The 20,068-nt window shown below is 36.5% G+C and overlaps 1 protein-coding gene across 5 annotated transcripts in view; it reads right to left on the reverse strand.

The window, feature by feature from the left end:
• LRRC9 (leucine rich repeat containing 9) overlaps nt 1–12,188 on the reverse strand; it is a 69,471-nt gene extending 57,283 nt beyond the window's left edge. For all 5 annotated transcript variants that reach the window (XR_015698348.1, XR_015698349.1, XM_087727652.1 and 2 more), the window contains exons 1-8: nt 12,119–12,188; nt 9,624–9,717; nt 8,005–8,223; nt 5,945–6,085; nt 5,289–5,352; nt 4,102–4,172; nt 3,046–3,228; nt 1,322–1,477 (exon numbers count right to left, since the gene is read on the reverse strand). Coding sequence is in view for 3 of the 5 variants with exons in the window: in XM_087727652.1 (XP_087583778.1) it covers nt 1,322–1,477; nt 3,046–3,228; nt 4,102–4,172; nt 5,289–5,352; nt 5,945–6,085; nt 8,005–8,223; nt 9,624–9,680 (891 nt within the window). In the remaining 2 variants the exon portion in view is untranslated. The remainder of the gene's footprint in view (nt 1–1,321; nt 1,478–3,045; nt 3,229–4,101; nt 4,173–5,288; nt 5,353–5,944; nt 6,086–8,004; nt 8,224–9,623; nt 9,718–12,118) is intronic.
• Between the last annotated feature and the right edge of the window lie 7,880 nt (nt 12,189–20,068).

Raw genomic sequence — 20,068 nt, forward strand, 5'->3', positions numbered from 1 at the left:
TTGTTATTCCACAATGAAGAAGAAAATATTATTCACAATGAAGAAAAATACTACAACATTTTGAGCAAAATTATGCAATATGCACCAATTCTAAAAGTATATCTAATATCCATCTTTTTAAAAAATAAATAAATAATGTAAGGTCATGTAGATTGTGATGCAGAGAAGACAGGGAGGGAGGGAGGGAGGGAGGGAGGGAGGGAGGGAGGGAGGGAACACTTTTTCCTTCAGATACACTTTCTATGCAAAAATGCCTCTTCCCAAGTATTTGCTTTCACAAAAACAAATTAGACTTTTAAGAGCAATAGGAAGTGAGACTAGTCAGCAAATAGCAAGCACAGGAAGGAAAGAATTAATCTCCCTTCCCCTTTTATACTGTGGCATTGCTCTGTGTTGGGGCTCCATGTGGATACTTTTTCTTGGATAGTTTGTTAAGACAAATTTGAATTTTGTTTTAAAGACTTGGTAAACATATATTAAGATGTACTGATTTATTATTGCAAAGCGGAAGTATGTTTCAGAAACACTCCAAATTCTATTCTGTTGGGTTGTATTTGGAGTTCAATATTAAACCAAGAGGACATAGTAATTTGCTCAAATATTATGTATGCTTTTATTTATTATTTATTTATTACATTTTTATGTTGCCTACCTCCCTTATGAGGTGACTCTGGGCAGCATTTATTTAGTATTATTAGTGTTGTTTGTCACTCAGTCAGCCAGATGTTTGGATTGGACTTGGCATTTTTGTCACCTATTGAGTCCTTCCCAAGGGCCCGTGATTATTATTAGTACTGTTTTGATTAAATACCTCATGTCATGGGACTGGATTAGCCTATAAACAATTTCTTTTGTACTGATTTATTTGTTTTCTATTACCACCCATCTTCTAACCCTGGGCAGGCTATATCATAAAAACATAATTACAAATAAATATATATGGTTGCCAAGTAAAACTATATATCTATATCTTTGGGGCCCTTAACACACTTGGACCTGGCAGGTAACAAGGACTTCACAACCGTACAAAAGGTTAGATGGTTCAGAATTGTCCTACTCTCATCCTAAACTCTGAAAATTTCAGCCTGGGATTGAATCTGGAACATTCTGGGTTGCAAAGCCTGCATTCTATCAAGATTTTTAATGAAGAAAGGCTCACTACTGAATTGTTGCCATCTTACTTCTGGGGGAAGTAAGTAATTCCTACTTGGAATTATTGAAGGTATAACAATAGATGATGGGCAGCACTTCAATGGTAGCATTCAAACAATAGGATTCAGCCAAAATTTACTTTGGTGATGGCGGGGTTTGCCTTTCTTACATGTTTCACATAGCAGTTGAAATGTTTAAGACGATCTTCTGGCAATTTCTGTAGTTTGTTCTTTCTTTCTCTTAGCTTTTCAAGCTCCTCATTCAGCTGTCTATGAACACTCTTGATTCGCATATTGTAGTACATCACTTTTTTCATCACAGTTGTCTTCAAAAGATAAAACAAAAACTCAGAAAGGGGCTGAATGTTGGCATTTAAGGATACAATAATGAATTTAAAATTCTAAAATATCATCATGCCATTCTTGGATTGTATCTCCCAAGTTTGAAAGGTGGACACGATATGGAACAGCCTCTTATAGGAAAGAGTTTCATTGTCCATTCTATACTTTCTCTACTGGAACCTTCAGCACGTCCATTCCCACACAATGGTAATGTTTTCACCATTCCTTAGTGTAAATAATCTGCTCTTCTCTGGGTAGAGAATCTCCAATGCTTTTACAGCAAGCAGCCCCATATAATGATGACATCAAAAACAGTTAGTGGATTAACACTAATTTATTTATTTATCAAATTGATTTGCTGGCCACCTTGCGGTTCAGGCAACTCTGAGCGGTAACTCTGAGTAGCTATTATAAATGTATCGATGTATGAATTGTGGATATTCTAAGGTAAAGGATGGACAGTGTTAAGAGAAACAGTCCTTTTGAGAGTCCATATGAGCCATCTGTGGTTTTAAGGCACAGAGGATAATTTCTTACTGATCTAATTTAAAAAAAACTCTTGCATTTCAGCAAGATGTGCAATGGGATCATTTAAAGAAAAAGAAACAAGTAAAGTAAAACGCACTAAGGTGATTTGCTATAACACATATCCACAAAGTTGCTAACACAATGATTTCCAACATTTTGGAAAACCAGAGAACTAACATTTAATTTTAAGTAATCTCAGGTGAGGGTCACTCTCCCGCCATACATGATTGAATTTGGGCAACATTCAAAATGCAGCTTAGCAGATAATTATTCCTGTAAGCTTTCTACATGTAGCAATAGGGATGGCCCTATTAACATAGTTCTCCTCTAGAAAAGGACTCTTCTGTCCTATTCAAATAACTGCTGAAATTAGAATTAAACTATAAATTGGATAATCAAGCAAATCTCTAAATGATGAAATATTTTATTAATTTAAATAATAACTGAGCATTAACCTCTATAATTATATTTTTATATTGCACACATACTCACACATATTTATATTCTCAGGTAATAAGTGTTACTATGTGGATGATCATATATACAAAGAAGAAGAAACATGGGGGATTTTTACTTCTAGGATGGAATACTAATCAGGATGGATAAAAAATGATTTTTAAAAAAAAAATCAGAATCAGATTTTTTAAAATCAAATTAATTTTAATAAAGTGCTTTTGGAGTAAACTATCTAAAGATAAGTTTTCTATTTAAGATACATTAATACTTTAGTTTATTCAGCATGAAATGAAGTTTTGTTATGTAGCATGAGGCTGTATATTCTGCAATATTGTCACAGTCGGTGAGTCAACAGCAGATCAGAGGAGGAGTTGCTGCGATGATAGAAATGATAGTTTCTCTTTAAAAATTATGGTTTAAATCAAGTCGATTTAAATCAAGCCTTTTTACTAAGTGATTTAAATTGTGATTTTTAAATCGACTTAATTTAAACCAAATCCACCCTGATACTAATGTAATTAGCTAACAGTAACCTCTTTCTCTTCTGGGTCTTAAAATCTGTACTCACCTCTGCCAGCTCTTTGATTTGTTTAGAAGATACATCATAAGTGTCAAGCCTTTGAAGCAAAGGAATGTGATATAGCACATGTGTTGCATAATTGCACAGGTGACAAACAGGGTTAGCTTCATACTGGGGGTCATTCAAACACAGGTCTGTTAAGTGAGGTAATCTTGCCAAATTGGTAATTTCCTTTGCAAAAGAAAAAAAAAATGAAAAAGCAGCACTTTCAAATATATCTAATATCAAGAACTATTCTAGGCTTCACCATTCAGAGAAAACCTGTAGAACCTAGGAATAAAATAAACTTGGAATATTTCAATGTTAGATTTTCTTAACAACAACCAACCTTTCTCCATATTACCCTGCTCCTCCGTGAATTGCATTGTTTGCCAATTTTGTCTCTAGGTCCAAGTCAAGAAGCTGGTGATGGCTTATAAATCCCTGCATTGCATGGGACTGTGATATTTGAGGGATCATCTCTCCCCAATCATATCTACATGTTTCATCAAGTCCAGCACAAAGGATATATTCTATATCCTGTCAGCCAGGGATTGTCATCTGGAGGGCCCATGAAGGCAGCTTTTTCTGATGTGCTTCCCCTTCTTTGGAACATTATCTCCCAGAAGTCAGATTGGCCCAACTTCCCATATGAGCCAAGGTGGCGCAGTGGTTAAATGCAGCACTGCAGGCTACTGCTAGATCAGCAGGTCAGCGGTTCAAATCTCACCGGCTCAGGGTTGACTCAGCCTTCCATCCTTCCGAGGTGGGTAAAATGAGGACCCAGATTGTTGGGGGCAATATGCTGACTCTCTGTAAACCGCTTAGAGAGGCCTGATAGGCCTATGAAGCGGTATATAAGTCTACTGCTATTGCTATTGCTGCTATTTTTTGTTTTTGTTTTTAAATTATTGTATTTGTGTTGTATTTGTATTACTGTTTTTATACTCTTTTTGCCATGAGTTGCCCAGGCATTGAGATAGGTAGCTTTACAAATCTGAATAATAAAATAGATTAATAAATAAACCAATTACATCAATCAAGACAAGAGAAGGCAACACCTACTTTAAATGAGCATATTCTGTTACCAGACAAATTTAATTTTTCAATGCTTTCACTTGGATCCAAGCGGTTTCCTAAAAGAGAAAAGGAGAGAAATCATTCTTGAACTTTTCTCTCTGTTCTGGTCTTGGTTGCTATTAAAAAAAACTAAACAAGGTCAGATCTGGTTAGTGCTTAGTCAGAAAGCCACATGGAAATACAAGGCTGTAGGAAAGATTGAAAAAAGAAGAAAGTGGTCTCACATAACTTCTATATTGTTGCCAAGAAAACAGCATGGCTATGCCCATGGAAGAAATAGGAAAAAAGTTTAAGCCAAGAGTCTTTTTTCTGTTTCAAGAATTTCTTGTGAATTGTAATAGTATACAAATAAATGCAATAGAACAATGTCAATAGAACAATACATTTCTTTATACATAGGCAAATCTTTTTTAAAATATTGGATCTGCTTGCTAATCATATTCTATTTTCCACAATAATCAACAACTACCTATTGAAGTTCAACAGATGACCTGAACACAGTAGCCCTCTCCCAATGTAGACTAAGGAAGATGACGTTGATAGAGACATACAAGATCCATTGCATCATCTTCCTTACTCTCTACACCCATTAATGTTCCTGTGCCAATATTATTCCGAAATATACACCTCTGATCCAGAATGGTTATAATTCCTCTTTTGCACAATTGATGTCAGTGATACAGCAACATAAGAGCCAAAGGCCAAAGACAAATGACTTGGCCAAACAGTTGACTGATGGTTCAAACCCAGCATTAATGTCTGGGCTGAAATAGCATGAAATAGGGTGAAATGGGATTGATATTGTTTCTCACAATACTTTTTCTCTTATTATTAGTGTCAAAACATGATGTGTTACAAATGCTTGTGTTATTATTTGTACAAATTGAAAAAATTGGGTAACAAAATGAAACATACCCTAATAATAGGACAATCACTTGAAAATTGTCCTATTGTCACTAAAATCTCACCTAAGTAAAACCGTTAAGCTTAGCATCTAAAACCTTAGCTATACTATTGTACTGCATAGCATGGAATATAAAAGACCCATTCTACTGTAAATGACAAGCTACTGAGCAAGATAAGGGTTCCAAGGTAGTAAATCTATTCACTGTTGTTTTCCCCATTAATAATATACAAAATAACAGATATGCAAAATACAGTGCATCTTGTACCAATTTTACTAATATTGTTATCTGCAAGATTGAGTTCTTTCAGTCTCTGCAATGAAGTCAGCCCCTGTAAAAAATACAGATTATTATATTTAGAATCATATAATGTTGCAAACTTTTAAAAAATGTAGCTATTCTTTAAAGCATTCATACATTAGATTATGTTGCATAAAGCAAATGGTTTTGGAAAACAATTTTAAACCAAGTTGTATTTTGTCTAATTTCCTGTATTTTTCCTGAGAAGTTGGACAAACTACAACCATTAACAGCAGGCTTTTTACAACTATTTTATTTAGCAGATTCCTAATAATTTTATTCCTTTAATATGGCTAATAGCATTGCAAGGGAAAGGGAAAAAGAAGAAGTCTTTATGATTATTGGTGGATTGCGAAATATAATTAATCACTTGTACAACTGGGATACCTAAGAGCTTAGTATTGCTGAGATCATATTTGTATTGTTGCCAAATATATTAATCAGAAACTGCTTTTGGTGATAAAAGTGATTCTGTAATAAAATGGAATAAAATGGATCAGCTGTTCTGTTTTTTACACAATTTGTAATGATTTAAATAAATACTATCTTCTTCTCTCCCATTTGCTTATTCGTACAAAGAAGAGATAGATGAGAATCAATAGCTCTTCAAAACCAAATCTTACCTGTATTTCTTTAATTTGGTTGCCATTAAGCCAAAGTATCTCCAGCTTTTCTAGCATTTCCAGATTTTCAATAATGGAAATCATATTGCAATACAGGTAAAGTTTTTGCAAAAGGACACATTTTTCCAAACCATCAATTTTCTGCAAAGAAATTAAAGTCACCAATGAGGAAAATGCAGAATTTCCAGAAAATTGAACAGAAGTTTAGGGGAAATGTCTTAACCACACTGACAAATTGTCATCTGGATCTGCCACATGATGAAACTTTAACTTCACAACCATTTCATTAGATGGACATAAACCACTATATTTTCAGAATTCCCTTTCTATATATAGACCTGGGCTCCTCCAAATACTTCTGGATAAGTAATAAACTGTAACTACTTAAAATGAACTATTACTGCATTTAAAATGTCTTAAAGTTGCAGTAGATCCACAATTCATGGTTATCAACTTTTCTTCTAAATTTGAAACAAAGGAGAAGTTAGTTTTTCCTGAATCAAATTTGATTACTGGAAATTTCACAAACATAGGCATGTAGTTTTCATGGCAACAATACAGTAATAGTTCAATGCTGCTTTTTTTCAAGCAAGTAAGATTTACTAGTGGTTTTCCATCCAAGTTCTAATCAAATCTGGCCCTGCTTTTCAAAATCAGCAAAAATTGAGTAGGTATTAGCGGGAAAACATCAAATAATACACTGAAGGTGATGTATGAGTTAGATGTGAAATGGATTGAGACATTTTACTTGGGTAAGACTTCTCTATCATTGCTAAAACTGCAATCAGACTTAAAATCTGATAATACAAGCTGAAGCTTCAGAGCCAAAAATAGATGAGTCCTATTAATTCATTAAAACATTGTGCAAAATATTACGTCTTAGAACATTCTGATCTTGGAAAGGCCCATGATAAGGTTGGAATGGCCTGCTTTTCAATCAGAACATTCTGTGACAAAATATTCTGCTTACTCTGTATTGCCACCAAATCTTGTTACTGTAACAGAAGGAAGAAATTATTAAAGCAATGTTTTTGACTATACCTTATGTTATGTAAAATTAAGAAAGTTGGTCTTTTCACTGAAGCGATTTTGGAGGTGTTTGGGGTATCTTATAAAAGAACTTTCACAATGCGTTAACTTACTTCTGGTAACTTGGAAACTTAATTCAAGCATGATTTCCTGAAAGGATTAGGCATGGGGTTTGCCACTAAGAAAATACTGGTGTTGCCAAGCCCAGTGTAATTATCATCTGAGGTGAAGGTGTTATAATCACCAAGACAGAGAGCAGTTTGAAGAGGCTTTTTTTTTCAAATTGGGGTAAAAAAATGATGGGAATAAGTGAATAATAAAGAGTATCATAACACTGAACTGACGAGAAATTTCCTGACAGTTAGAACAATTAATCAGTGGAACAATTTGCCTCCAGAAGTTGTGAATGCCACAACACTGGAAGTCTTTAAGAAGATGTTGGATAGCCATTTGTCTGGAACGGTTTAGGGTTTCCTGCCTAGGCAGGGGGGGTTGGACTAGAAAACCTCCAATGTCCCTTCCAACTCTGCTATTGTATTGTAAATAAATAAATAACTAGATTGCTCTATCAGATGCAGGACAAAAAAAAGGTGGATAGAAAAATGTTTATGGATTGTGCTTTGAATAACATTATCTCCACTAGAATCATAAGAAAACATGAAAAATGTTGTACAAACTGGCAAGATCGCAAAACAGAAAATGAATTTTGGTTCAGGGAATACAGCCTCTTAGGCAATTGTATTCTTCCAAAGCCAGCTCTGGCTCAATATTTTTGTGCTTAATCAAAAAGATTTTAGCTATTCAACAAAGTGTTTATTCCCATGATGGAAAAACATAATGAATAAAAAGAAATGAAAAAGAAATTAAATATCTTTTTATTCATGTACTACTTTTGCTAGCGCAGTCCTGGTTGTACCACTCAAAGAGTCAGATTCTTCAACCCAGAAAAAGTTGCAAAAGAGCACACGTTAGTAAATGAAGATTTCCTCATCCACTGGAAATTAAAATGCCGGACTTCAGTTCCTACTTACTTTCAAATAGCATTCAGCTATCCATAATTCTTTAAGAAACGGACAGTTCTCTAAATCAGAAATCCACTGGATGTGCTGCCTAACCAGAGTTAGTTTTGTTAAACTGGGGAAATGAGACAGGCCTACTATTCTGGGGTAACCTGAAAAAAACATCTCCAAGCTTCGTGTTGAAGGTCCTTCTTGATCAAGTCTTTCATAAGCCAATCCATTACATGTACACTGGAAGAAACAGTTAAAAGATTATTAATATTTTTCCTTTATGATTGAAAGATAAAACTATAAGTAAATTCCAAATAGCTTTGTATTATGACAAATGTATCCAGAAGAACTCCCTATGTATTTATTTTGGTCTAATACTACTTCCAGGGAGCCCTTACATTACCTATTTCACTGGTTGACTTCTTTTTTTAATTAAATTTTATACTGCAATTTACCAACTGGAGATTTGGTCTACATCCCTTTTGGCTGCCCAGACTTCAAGGGCTACATGCATCTCAATGATTTTCATCTTAGCTGAGAAAATTCCATTTACAACATGCAAGGCTCTGCCATCTACTCTGAGTGGCGAACAAGAGTAAAAATACCATAGTATTATCAAAAATAATTAATGCAAAAAAGACAATCTTGAGAAAAGACTACACCATCCCATTAACATTTTAAGAAGAAAATCTGGAAAATTGCATTTATTATTGATAACCTGATTGTTAATAATAAATAATCATGATTTTCAAAAAATGTGTTCACATCACATGCTGATCAATCATTTACTTAAGAGTTTATAGAACTAATCACATTTAGCATGTCATGCAAACACAATTAAGACAATACTTGTTCATCAGAAATACTACAATGCAATCAGGGAAATGAATGTGACAATTATGGTTGCTCAAGATCAGTGGAGTACTCAGTTGTATTCCCTGCACCTCACAATGATAAACAGACGCTACTGGGATCCTTACAAGGAAGAACAAAAGCACATAGACCACCAGTGTTTCCCAGTAGCTTCTATTAAAAGGCTTCAACTAGTGAACTTGCAGCATTTATATAGTTCTTATAAAAATATCAAGGCTATCATATTTGCATAGAATGCTGAAAAATATTCTTAAGATTTCTTGATTCTATATTCCAAAAGAGTCTCCTTTACAAATTATGCAGTAACAAGGAACATTCCTTGCAAATGCAGGGTTGCAAACTACAACACTGATAATCAAAACATATGATTGACAGAATCAATTTAATATTGTAAAAGGCACCAGATTAACCTATTAAATAATGAAATAAGTGCCAGGTTTTCCTATTAAATAAGAAAGAACAGTAAAGAGTTAGAGCAGTGTATATAGCAATAATGACAAGAGTTAACTTGCTTCCTCTGTATTGCCAATAAAGCCTGTATGTGATATGTATTTAAAAGTTTGTTCATGTACAACACTGAGAAATAAATATTTAATAACCTTACACAAATTCTAAACAATGAATTGAGGGGTTATAAGGAGGTGACAAATATGATAATATTTTTATAGGCCCAGTTGTAAGATCAGAGGGGTAGATATTGTTTATCATTCTGTTGATAGCTCTTATAGCATTACCAAAGATGTTTTTCAAAACAAACCAAAACTTACCAACTCTTTAATTATTTCATCAGAAGCAATCTGGTTTTGAGAATCACTCTGTATCATTTTCTGAGCATTTCAGCTTAAAAGACATAGTTCATACCTAGAGTTAAGAATAAAAATGCAACATCTTGCTAAGAAATTAATTATGAACCCAGGACTAAGCTGTACATGGAGGATAAGAGAGGACACATATGTTAAAAGATAAACTTTAAGATATCTAGATCCCAAGCTCCAAAGCATTTCAGAAATTTAGAGCCGTGTTTCCCAATGTTGGCCACTTTCACATATACTTCAACTCCCAGAATTTTCAGCAGCTGCCATCGTTGTTGAAGAATTCCATCTATTGAAGGCCAGGAAGTTGCTAGGATTGGAAAATACTGCTCTAGAAACAATTTTAAATCCGCTATAAATGTTTACCAAGCAAAAACAAACAAGAGTAATATGCTCTATCAGCCAACACCCACTAAGTTACCTTCTTAAGTTTCCTTATATGGAAGCTCTGAAATAGATAGTCTATTCCAGGGATTTTCAAACCTTTAGGATGAGCAGGCATTTCAGAATCTTAAAATATTATCACAGTACTCTTGGCAAGTGGTTACCATAATAAGTATACTCACAAAATATTTGCCAAATTCAGCGATGGTTATCACAAAATACCCATTTACAAAGAAAATGAACTGTAGATTGTTTTTTCATTTATATATACAAATTTTATTTTAAAAATGATTGTAATAGTAAATATACCTTTTCTAGTATGCTTATAAAACATCATAGAAACTAAACTTAAAGAAAAATACCTATAGAACCAGTTTCACACTAGCACATCACTCCGTCCCACTCATTCAGACAGGGATGCTGCAGACTGTCAGTCAAATACTTTCAACTGGTGGGGTTGTAGGAAGAAAGTTTTCTCTGCCACTGCCACTGTATTGTGGAGCATCTTGCCCTCAGAGGTGAGGAAAGCTTGCAATCTCTTGGCTTTCCGCAAAGGCATCAAAACTACCCAGAAGTCACTAAAAGTGTAACTGCATGCAGATTTATTCAAAAGTGTGGGTGTGTATGTGTGCATGTTGCAAATAATCTAAAGCACAGATTGCCTCACAAGATTTTAGCACCCAAGTTCTAGATTCTTTTTAATAATGACTCTCTAAGAGAGTCATCTTTTGATTATCTGTAAAGATAACGTTTTCATCCCCCCCCCCCGATAATTAGGATGCTATGTACTAATTTGAGAAAAGAAGTGGACTCTTTTTTTACTACTTCTGAATGGGTTGTTCAAAATTGGAAAAGTTTGGAAGAAATTTATAGAACACATCTACACTGTACTGGTTATGTGAAATTCCTTATTAACATGCCTTTGCAAAACAAAACACTGATTTTAGATGCATGACTCAGTTATCTTCTATAAAATAGACAAAAGCCTCCATTGTTTGCTGTTGTCAAATTTAAAAGTTAATGGGTGTGAAAGGAGTTGTATCCATAAAAATGCTAAGTGTTATTGTGACTAGCAATAATATTTGTAGTATATAAGGGAACATGTTAAAATTGTAATTTTCCAAAAGACTCTTAATCAGAACAAATTCTATATAGAGAAAATGTGATTCCAGACACATTCCCCACAAAAGAGGGATACACAACGAACAGTGAAAGTGTTCTAGGTTCATTGATAGGTGAATGCAACACAATAAATCCCAGATCTAATTTAACAAACCAGAAATGCTGTGTTCAAATAGCATATTGAGCACAAATGGCATATTAGTTCAATGTGATAGTGTGGTTCACCTAACATAATATGCTAAAGGGATGTGTTCAAACCACTACTTGCCCCCCTTAAACCACAAACTATCCACAGTCAATTTCTGCAAACCCAAACACTGGGTGATTTTGAGCTATTATATCTCAGCTTATGGGGAGGATAAAAGGATAGGGGTGTGTGTGTGTTACATAAACATGAACGTTGTTTCATGAAAGATCACAGGAAATACAAGGTATTTCTCATTCTTCTATGCTAACAATATGGGATTCAAATATAAAAGAGCACCTAAAGCAAGAATCTCCAACCTTGGCAACTTTAAGCCTTGTGGACTTCAACTCCCAGAATTCCTCAGCCACCTTTGCTGGCTGAGGAATTTTGGGAGTTGAAGTCCACAAGGTTTAAAGTTGCCAAGGATGGAGACCCGACCTAAAGCAAGCTAAATAACCCGCCTCAAGTCATTTTAATTAAGCTCTCAAAGGAGAACGCAGTCCCAGTAAATGTTGAAGAAGAATTCCAGAATAATTTATGGAGGAAGGAAGGTGCTTCTCTTTTGCGGGGGTGGGGGGCAAAAGAAGGAACATTCCCAACCTTCAAATTATTGCAGAATAACTCCATAGCCTGGGATGATCGGAATCCTAGCCCAACCCGTTCGAAGTGCACCTGTTCGGGAAAGGCGACGGAGCAAGGACGATTCCACTGGTAGGCAAATGCCCCTAAATCGTCCTCCCCAGCAGCCATCACTCACCTCCTGGAGCCCTAAGTTGCTGCCCAAGTAAGTCCAGGCTGTGTACAACGGAGGCCTCTCTTGTCACTAGGCAACCACATTTTCTCGCTCATTGCCAAGCTCCAGCCAACCGGCGGCGGCGAAGCCACAGCGTGATAACACGTGACCTGGCTCCACTGTGAGGAGACATTATTTTTCCTCTCCCCCCCCCCGTGGAATTTTCATAGAGTTACAATGGCTTTAGAGAGGCTGTAATTAATTAAATATAAACGTCTGCGTCCTCTCTTTTAGTGCACACATTCTTCGAATTTTACTTAAGTCAAATTTATTTTGGAGTAAGCGTAGATTTAATTGCACGTCATCAGTTTGTATTGATTGGATTTAATTCTAGTACAAAGGAGTTGTTTCAACTCCTACCGTCAAAACGACGCTATAGAGCATTGCACACCAAGACAACTAGACACAACAGTTTTTCCCCCAACGCCATCACTCTGCTAAACAAATAATTCCCTCAACACTGTCAAACTATTCACTAAGGCTGCATTTCTATTACTATTAGTTTTCTCATCGTTCCTATCACCCATCTCCTCCCACTTATGACTGCAGGACTGTAACTTTGTTTTTGTATCCTTACTATTGATATTGTTTCCTGATTGCTTATTTGTACCCTATGACTATCATTAAGTATTGTACCTTATGATTCTTGACGAATGTATCTTGTCTTTATATGTACATTGAGAGCATATGCACCAAAGACAAATTCCTTGTTTGTCCAATCACACTTGGACAATAAAGAAATCTATTCTATTCTATTCTATTCTAAAAGGCAGACAAGTCACCCTTGAAGGTGGGTGGCATTTTGTCTGTGTTATGAAACAAAATGTAACCTTTTCTGATAAAACGAATGCTATCCATAATAGTAAGAGTCAAATTGAACAAATCTGACATTGTAACTGTAGTAAAACTTACATTTAAATATGCTTTTGTATAAAAATAATGAAGGCATACAGGTAGTCCTTGACTTCCAACAGTTCGCTTAAATGACAGTTCAAGTGACAATGGCACTAAAAAAAGTGTCTTATGTTTTTCACATGACCCATTGCAGCAGCCCTGTGAACAAAATTCAATCACTTGGCAATTGACTCATATTTGTGATGGTTGCAGTGTCCTGGAGTCATGTGATCCATCTTTTGCAATCTTCTGACCAGCAGTCAATGGGGAAAACAGATTCACTTAACAACCATATTACTAACTTAACAACTGCAGTGATTCACTTGACAATTGTGGCACAACAATTATGTTGTAAAATGAGGCAAACCTCACTTAACAAATGTCTTACTCAGCAACAAAGTTTGGGCTCAATTGTGATCATAAGTTGAGTACTACCTATAATTACTATGGTGTAGGAAAGGAATAGGAAGGCTACTAAACATTTACAAAGTGGGGGTAGCATGTTAAATGTATAATATTAGAAACAGGATGAGTAATTAGTATTCTAGAAGTTTGTAACGTTCTCTGATTTGCTTACAGTTTCATGATTAAAATTAATAAAATAATCTTGACTACAGCTGTAAAAAGTAATATCTCAATTTTTGAGATTTTGCCTCAGCTTCCAATATCTGGAAGATTAATGTCAGCCTTCAGGCTGCCATCCAGGGGGACCCTGTCCATTACCATGCCCGCTCAGCCATGGTTACACGCCACTAACGCTGCCACGTTGATGTTGCCTCTCTGATGTCGATTGAGCTGTAGCTGACTGTGGCTCTTCTACTCGGGTGCAACTGCCTACTCTGATGTAACTGTTTTGCTCAGATGTGGCTAACCAGGAAAGAGGCTATGATGACACTGAGTGGGGGTGTGGTTGAGGGTGTGGGTCATGGTGATTGGTGATGGTGGGTGGGTGTCATCTGGGTGGAGTTGTGGGTAGAGCTGGGTGGGGTAAGGGTATGTATGTATGTATGTATGTATGTATGTATGGATATATACATACATACATACATACATACATACATACATACATACATACATATATTTACAACCCCCGGTATGCCCAAATATGGGAGGAAGATCACTACTTCCATTCTCTGTCCTTTGGCTCGTCACAAGACAGAAACCCAATATTTTTACTGTTGCCTTTTTGTTACATTTGTTGTATTTGTGCTGATAAATCTTCCTCCCATATTTGGGCATACCGGGGGTTGTAAATATATGAACAGAATGTGACAATTAATTTGTCTTTTATCTCTTGGTGTACACCAGGTGATACATATTCAAGATGATGCCATCGTTTTAGACTCTTAGCAACCACATGTTCATGATGAAGTAATATGAAATTTGTCATTGTGAATCATACTTAGTAACTGTGAACTCAGTGCTTAAACTGATTTACAGAACTTTTGGAATGGATCAACTCATTGTATTTCTGGAAGATTACAAATATAACTGTTTTTTTGAAGACATTTTAGAGAAAGTATCATTTAATAATTGCTTGTTGCCTATGCTGTACCATATTACATTGAACTTGCAAACTGTAAATAAAGATATCAAAAAGGCAATGACTGGACATACATTAAAGCAAGATTTAATTATTGTTTATTGAAGGTACAATCACTATTCATGCTAAGCCATAAACTATGATTTACAACCTACTCCAACCAGGTTGTGAACCTAGCCCAATTATGACTGGGAAATCCAGACTCAGTTCCTCACTTAGCCATGAAGCTCACTGACAAACTTAAAAGCAGTCATATTTCATATAACATAGGAATTCATAGGAATTGTGAGGCTAATGAAGAATTGGCAAATGATGGTAAAAGAGAAGCCTATACCACCCTAAGTTCTTTTAAGACAAATTATAAGTGGACTAAAATAGGAAGTAAAGCATAGTATACCATAGTGACGGGTTTTGAGATCTCAAAAATCCCAATTACCAATTCCATTTATACAATTATGCCTGAGCAAAATTATTTGCCCATCCAAGCTACAAAAACTCTTTGGGATATGTGAAGTGTCACTTTTATGCCACCAGATGTCACTTTTTCACATGTGTCTCCCATTTGTATACTGTAAAATGTAGAATTTTCTAGCAAATTCTTGTGGTTTCTTATCACTAAAGCCTTAGTTTATAATGCTTCTACAGGTTATTCACATTTATATTCTGGATTTAATATCATCCAGCCATTTAGGAAGGTCTTTCATGGATGCTAATAGCTATGAATCAAAGACATGTCAGCATTAGATTTCTTGGCTGCTCTAGGAATTTCTGTACTCTTTGTGATATTACACTGTTCCTCTGTTTAGTGGCTGAGTTGATTTTGAATAAAAGATAATCTTACTATTTACAGTGCTGAAGCTCTGCAAAACATGAGAATGTGTCCCAAGCTGTCTGATTCCTTTTCTCCAACCAGTTTTTCTTATACTTTGCATTGCTTCAGCTGCTTTATAATTACTCATCATTAGAAGCGAACATTCATGTTGGGACGGGGGAATTAGCAGGCAAAATACATACAACATGAATAAATGAATGAACAAGGAGACATTCTCTGAATGCCATTCTGTTCTTCTATTGGACTACTGAAATGAACAACTGATTGGCTGTGAACTTAACTTTTCAAGATCAAATAGGAGTGATATAATGGGCTTCTAAGAGCCTAGGAAACAGGATGGGAATTCATAAAAGTTTACACGTACAAAACGGCTGCACATTCTCTTTGTTGGGAAAAAAAAGTTATTACCTCCTCAGTGAATTAGTACTTGGTTAGTAAGAGGATCAAGAATTCTCAGCCTAATGAACTCAGAAATAACTTGCGACTTTCTGTGAGAGCAAATGTTGAGGTACCCTAAACAGTTCACTAGAATTTTATGCCTGCATTTTTGGCATCTCAACTTCATTCACAAGTTGAAATTTGGTTTCTTATTTAATCATAGCCTTGCTTGTTCCAAAGAGAGATTCTAATTTCACCTGGAGCCTCTCCAATACAGCTTTGATAATTGAGGCTGAAGCTTAATATATTCTGTATCCTGATGAGCTTCCCTCTATCTAGCTGCTGGCTGGCATTATGGTTGATTGTTCTTCCTCTGAAGCTTACATTTACATTTAAGTTTTTTTTTATTGTCTTATCTTGCAGATTGGTATTCTGAGTCACTTTGTCTCCTCTCAGAACTGATCCTAGAAATCTGTACACGACTGATTCTTTTTTTGTGTCTGGAAAAGACTCAGTCAAATATAACCTATAGTATAGAGGTGGGTTGCTCCCGGTTCAGCCCAGATTGGCCGAACTGGTAGTGGTGGCTGGAGGCTCCACCCACCTGCATGGCCGCTTCTGCGCATATGCATGCGCAAGTGAACCAGTAGCGCTGGGATTTGAAATCCACCTCTGCTATAGCAGGTCCTCTTATTGTTTTCTCTCTCTAAAACAGATGCTTCATTTTTCATTTATTTCAAGGAAAGCATCTCTTCTATAGGAGAATGGAGATAAAGGATGCCAACTAAAGGCTATCCATAATGGTTACACTACTGTTCCACAGTGTGAACTTGGAGACATATGCATGATTTTCAGTTCCATGTAGTAGATATTACGATGTCGTGTCTCTGCCACAGCTTTTTGCTGATTCCTTATGTAACCAGGCAGGTATACCTTAAAAAAAAAACAAGCTCTCACAAGAGGATAGTGGACTATACAAGGGCTGGGTCAAATGCTATGTTGACATTGGAAGTAAAGTTTTAAACACTGTCAGAGTGGTGCCTGGGAAGAAAGAGATTGAAAAAAAAAACACGAGAACATTAGAAATGGAGCGGAAGGTTTGCTAAAATGGCTGAAATGAACAGACAGCAATTGATCATTGAAGTTGAATTTGTTTTAGTAAAACCCCATAATGGGCTGGTAAACCTGAGTTGCATTAGTATGGAAACAGATGGAAGATTGCCAAAAAACAACAACTGGGCACTGCCCTAAGAAGTCTGGTGAAGAAGAGGAAGCATCAAAGGACCTTCATAGGGCAGAAGTCTACTGGTGGAGCTAAAGACTATGGAAGAAAAAAAGATAAAAAGTATACCTGTCAGAGTGAAAAGTCCGCAAATATTGAGCTGTCAGTATGATTGATGATAGCTAGTATAACCTCAAGCTCTTTCTTATTCTGAGTTCAATAGTTTTAATATTTAACAATATGGACAGGTAGAGACATGCTAGGCATACATAATATTGTCATGACTTGCTAAGAGATTGATATTGTAAGTGGCTTTGAATTGAAAGAGAAAGAAATTGAAATATTCCTAAAGCAGGGCCAATGAAAGAAGGGGAGAATGTAAAACCATTAGGGAAACCAGGAAAATTAAACTATTTGATTGTTCTGCTAACATTTGAAAAAAATGGCTTCTGACTAGCTCTTTATTAAATGAATAAAATCTGAAGTAAAGTATAACAGCAACTAAAACTTTCTGTGGGCTCTTAGAGGCAGCATTTAAATCACAGGCCCAGTTACTTCCATGTGTATTGTTTATAGAATATGGTGCATTACAAAAAATGAGATTTGCTTTTGTGAGAGCGATTCAGCATCACTGAATTGGTATGAACTCAGGAGGCTACGGAGGAAAGAAAGGAAGCCAAAGGAGAAAAACAATTACTACACACTATCTTGCAGTTTTGGACATATCCAATTTCCTCCTATTTGCCCAACGAAAAATGAATGTGATGTACTCCAAATGTTCTTGTTACAATAGTTTTGATAAGAAATAAATTACAGTACAGTTTAGTTTAGTTTATTACGCCTAAAATTCCTGTCCTTCAGTATATACAGAGGAAAGAAATCAGGATCAAGGACACTGCTTATTGTTTAATCTTTTAAAGAGTATGTGCATTTTCAAAAGGTCTTTCTCCCCTTTTCTGTCATTTCAGATTTTACTCCATTGGCAGGTCTGTTTTGTTTTGAGGGTTTAGAGGTAGCCATTTTCACGATGGTTGGACGAAAATATGGCAGTCAGCTTTTCTAGATCAAACATCTTAATTGAACTGTCTGCACGGAGAAGACATTTCAGCCACAAGCAGACTCATCTGAGGACTGACTTCCTGCAAACAAGAGATCTGGGAACACCATTTACTGTAAAAAGTTTCTACAAGTTTGTTACAAAGCAATCTTAACCATTGATTTTATTTGGCTGGGCTTCAAAATCTAAATGGGTGGGGGGATGGAAGGTGCAGGAACTCATAGTTGCTCATTAAATTTAAGTGACATTTGAAACAATCAAATTGAGAGAAATTGGCTCTGGAAGATCCCACAATTTAATTTGCCACCAGAATTTATTTTAGGCAATATTAAGCTACAACTATGTATAAACACTTTATTGAGATTTGGTACCAATTCCAGAAAAAGGGGACTGTTGCACCAGTTTCAAAAATCATTGTAGTTGGGTCTCACTTATAGCAATAGCACTTAGACTTGTATACAGTTTCACAGTGCTTTCCAGCCCTCTCTAAGCGTGTCAGCACTTCTTCATTGGATAATCAGGAAAGAAAACCACTGGACTCCATTGATAGAAATCAAGTGTACTTTTACTAATTATAAATGAACAGAAGCGTAGCAAAGCGAAGTCTGATTATTTAGGCGCGAAAGCAAATGATATATAGAATAACCCATTCCCCACCCCTTGGCATCCCATGCACAGTCCAATCATAATTCTCCCAAGTGTCAGGTGCGAGATAACTTCGAAAGGCATCACCAAGATGGAATGTCGGTGTCGTTGGCCTTGACGGGAAACCTCCTCCGCATGCGCACTAAGACGGGCAGTAGAAACTCCAGAATCTTCCTCCAGCACAAATAGCAGTCCCCTCCCAAATACCATGCCCTCCCTCCCCATTTCAATGGCAGCTGAAGCAGCAGCAAAGCAGAGGCTGACAAAGCGGTTTACAGAGTCAGCCTATTGCCTCCAACAATCTGGGTCCTCATTTTACCCACCTCGGAAGGATGGAAGGCCGAGTCAACCTTGAGCCGGTGAGAATCGAACTGCTGGCAGCCAGCAGTCAGCAGAAGTATCCTGCAATTCTTGACAGTGAGAACAAAAACCAATGGAACAGCTTGCCACCTAGAGTTGTACATGCACCATTGCTGGAGGTTTTCAAGAAAGAAAACAGAAAAAAAAAACAGAAAACAGAACAGAATAACAGATTTGGAAGGGACCTTGGAGGCCTAATACAACCCCCTGCTTAGGCAGGAAACCCTACACCACTTCAGACAAATGGTATCCAATATCTTCTTAAGAACTTCCAGTGTTGGAGCAGGATTGGACAACCATTTATCCGGGAGGATATAAGGTCTTCTGCCATGGGCAGCGGTGGGACTAGAAGACCTTCAAGGTCCTTTCCATTCCTATGAGAAGAACTTTTGCAACTGTTATAAGTGGAAGACCTTCCAACTGTAGTTTGGCAGATCCACCACAAATGTCTTCAAGTTCTAGAACAATAACGGTGAATCTTTTTTCCTTAGTGTGGCCAAAATTCAGAAAATGCCTAACTTGACTCTGCAGGTGTGTCACATGCTCTGAACAAAAATTAAACATTTTTATATACTCATTTATGTTTAAAAAATACAGTCCAGTCATATGAGTGATCTGCATTCTGCCATTTATCTTCAGGTTGATGGCAACGGGGCAGGGGAGCTTTAATTAATTTCATCATTTCATTTCATTTATTAAATTTATAGGCCGCCTAATCCCGGGGGACTCCGGGTGGCTTACAACGAAAGAAGAAAAAAAGAAAAGCAGAATAAATAAAGAAATAATTAAAATTCACAACACACATACGTTCTGATCGGGGCTGGACCTTAAGACTAAGGTCAACAGCCCCAGGCCTGCCGGAACAGCCAGGTTTTAATGACTTTCCTGAAGACCATGAGAGTGGGTAAGGTCCGGACCTCTGGGGGCAGCTGATTCCACAGGGTCCGAGCAGCCACAGAGAAGGCTCTCCTCCGGGGGCCCGC

Source organism: Thamnophis sirtalis, unplaced genomic scaffold, assembly GCF_051295495.1.
Source record: "Thamnophis sirtalis isolate CommonGarterSnake01/CBP01778 unplaced genomic scaffold, rThaSir2_p1.2 scaffold_1, whole genome shotgun sequence".
In the NCBI taxonomy this organism is placed as follows: Eukaryota; Metazoa; Chordata; class Lepidosauria; order Squamata; family Natricidae; genus Thamnophis; species Thamnophis sirtalis.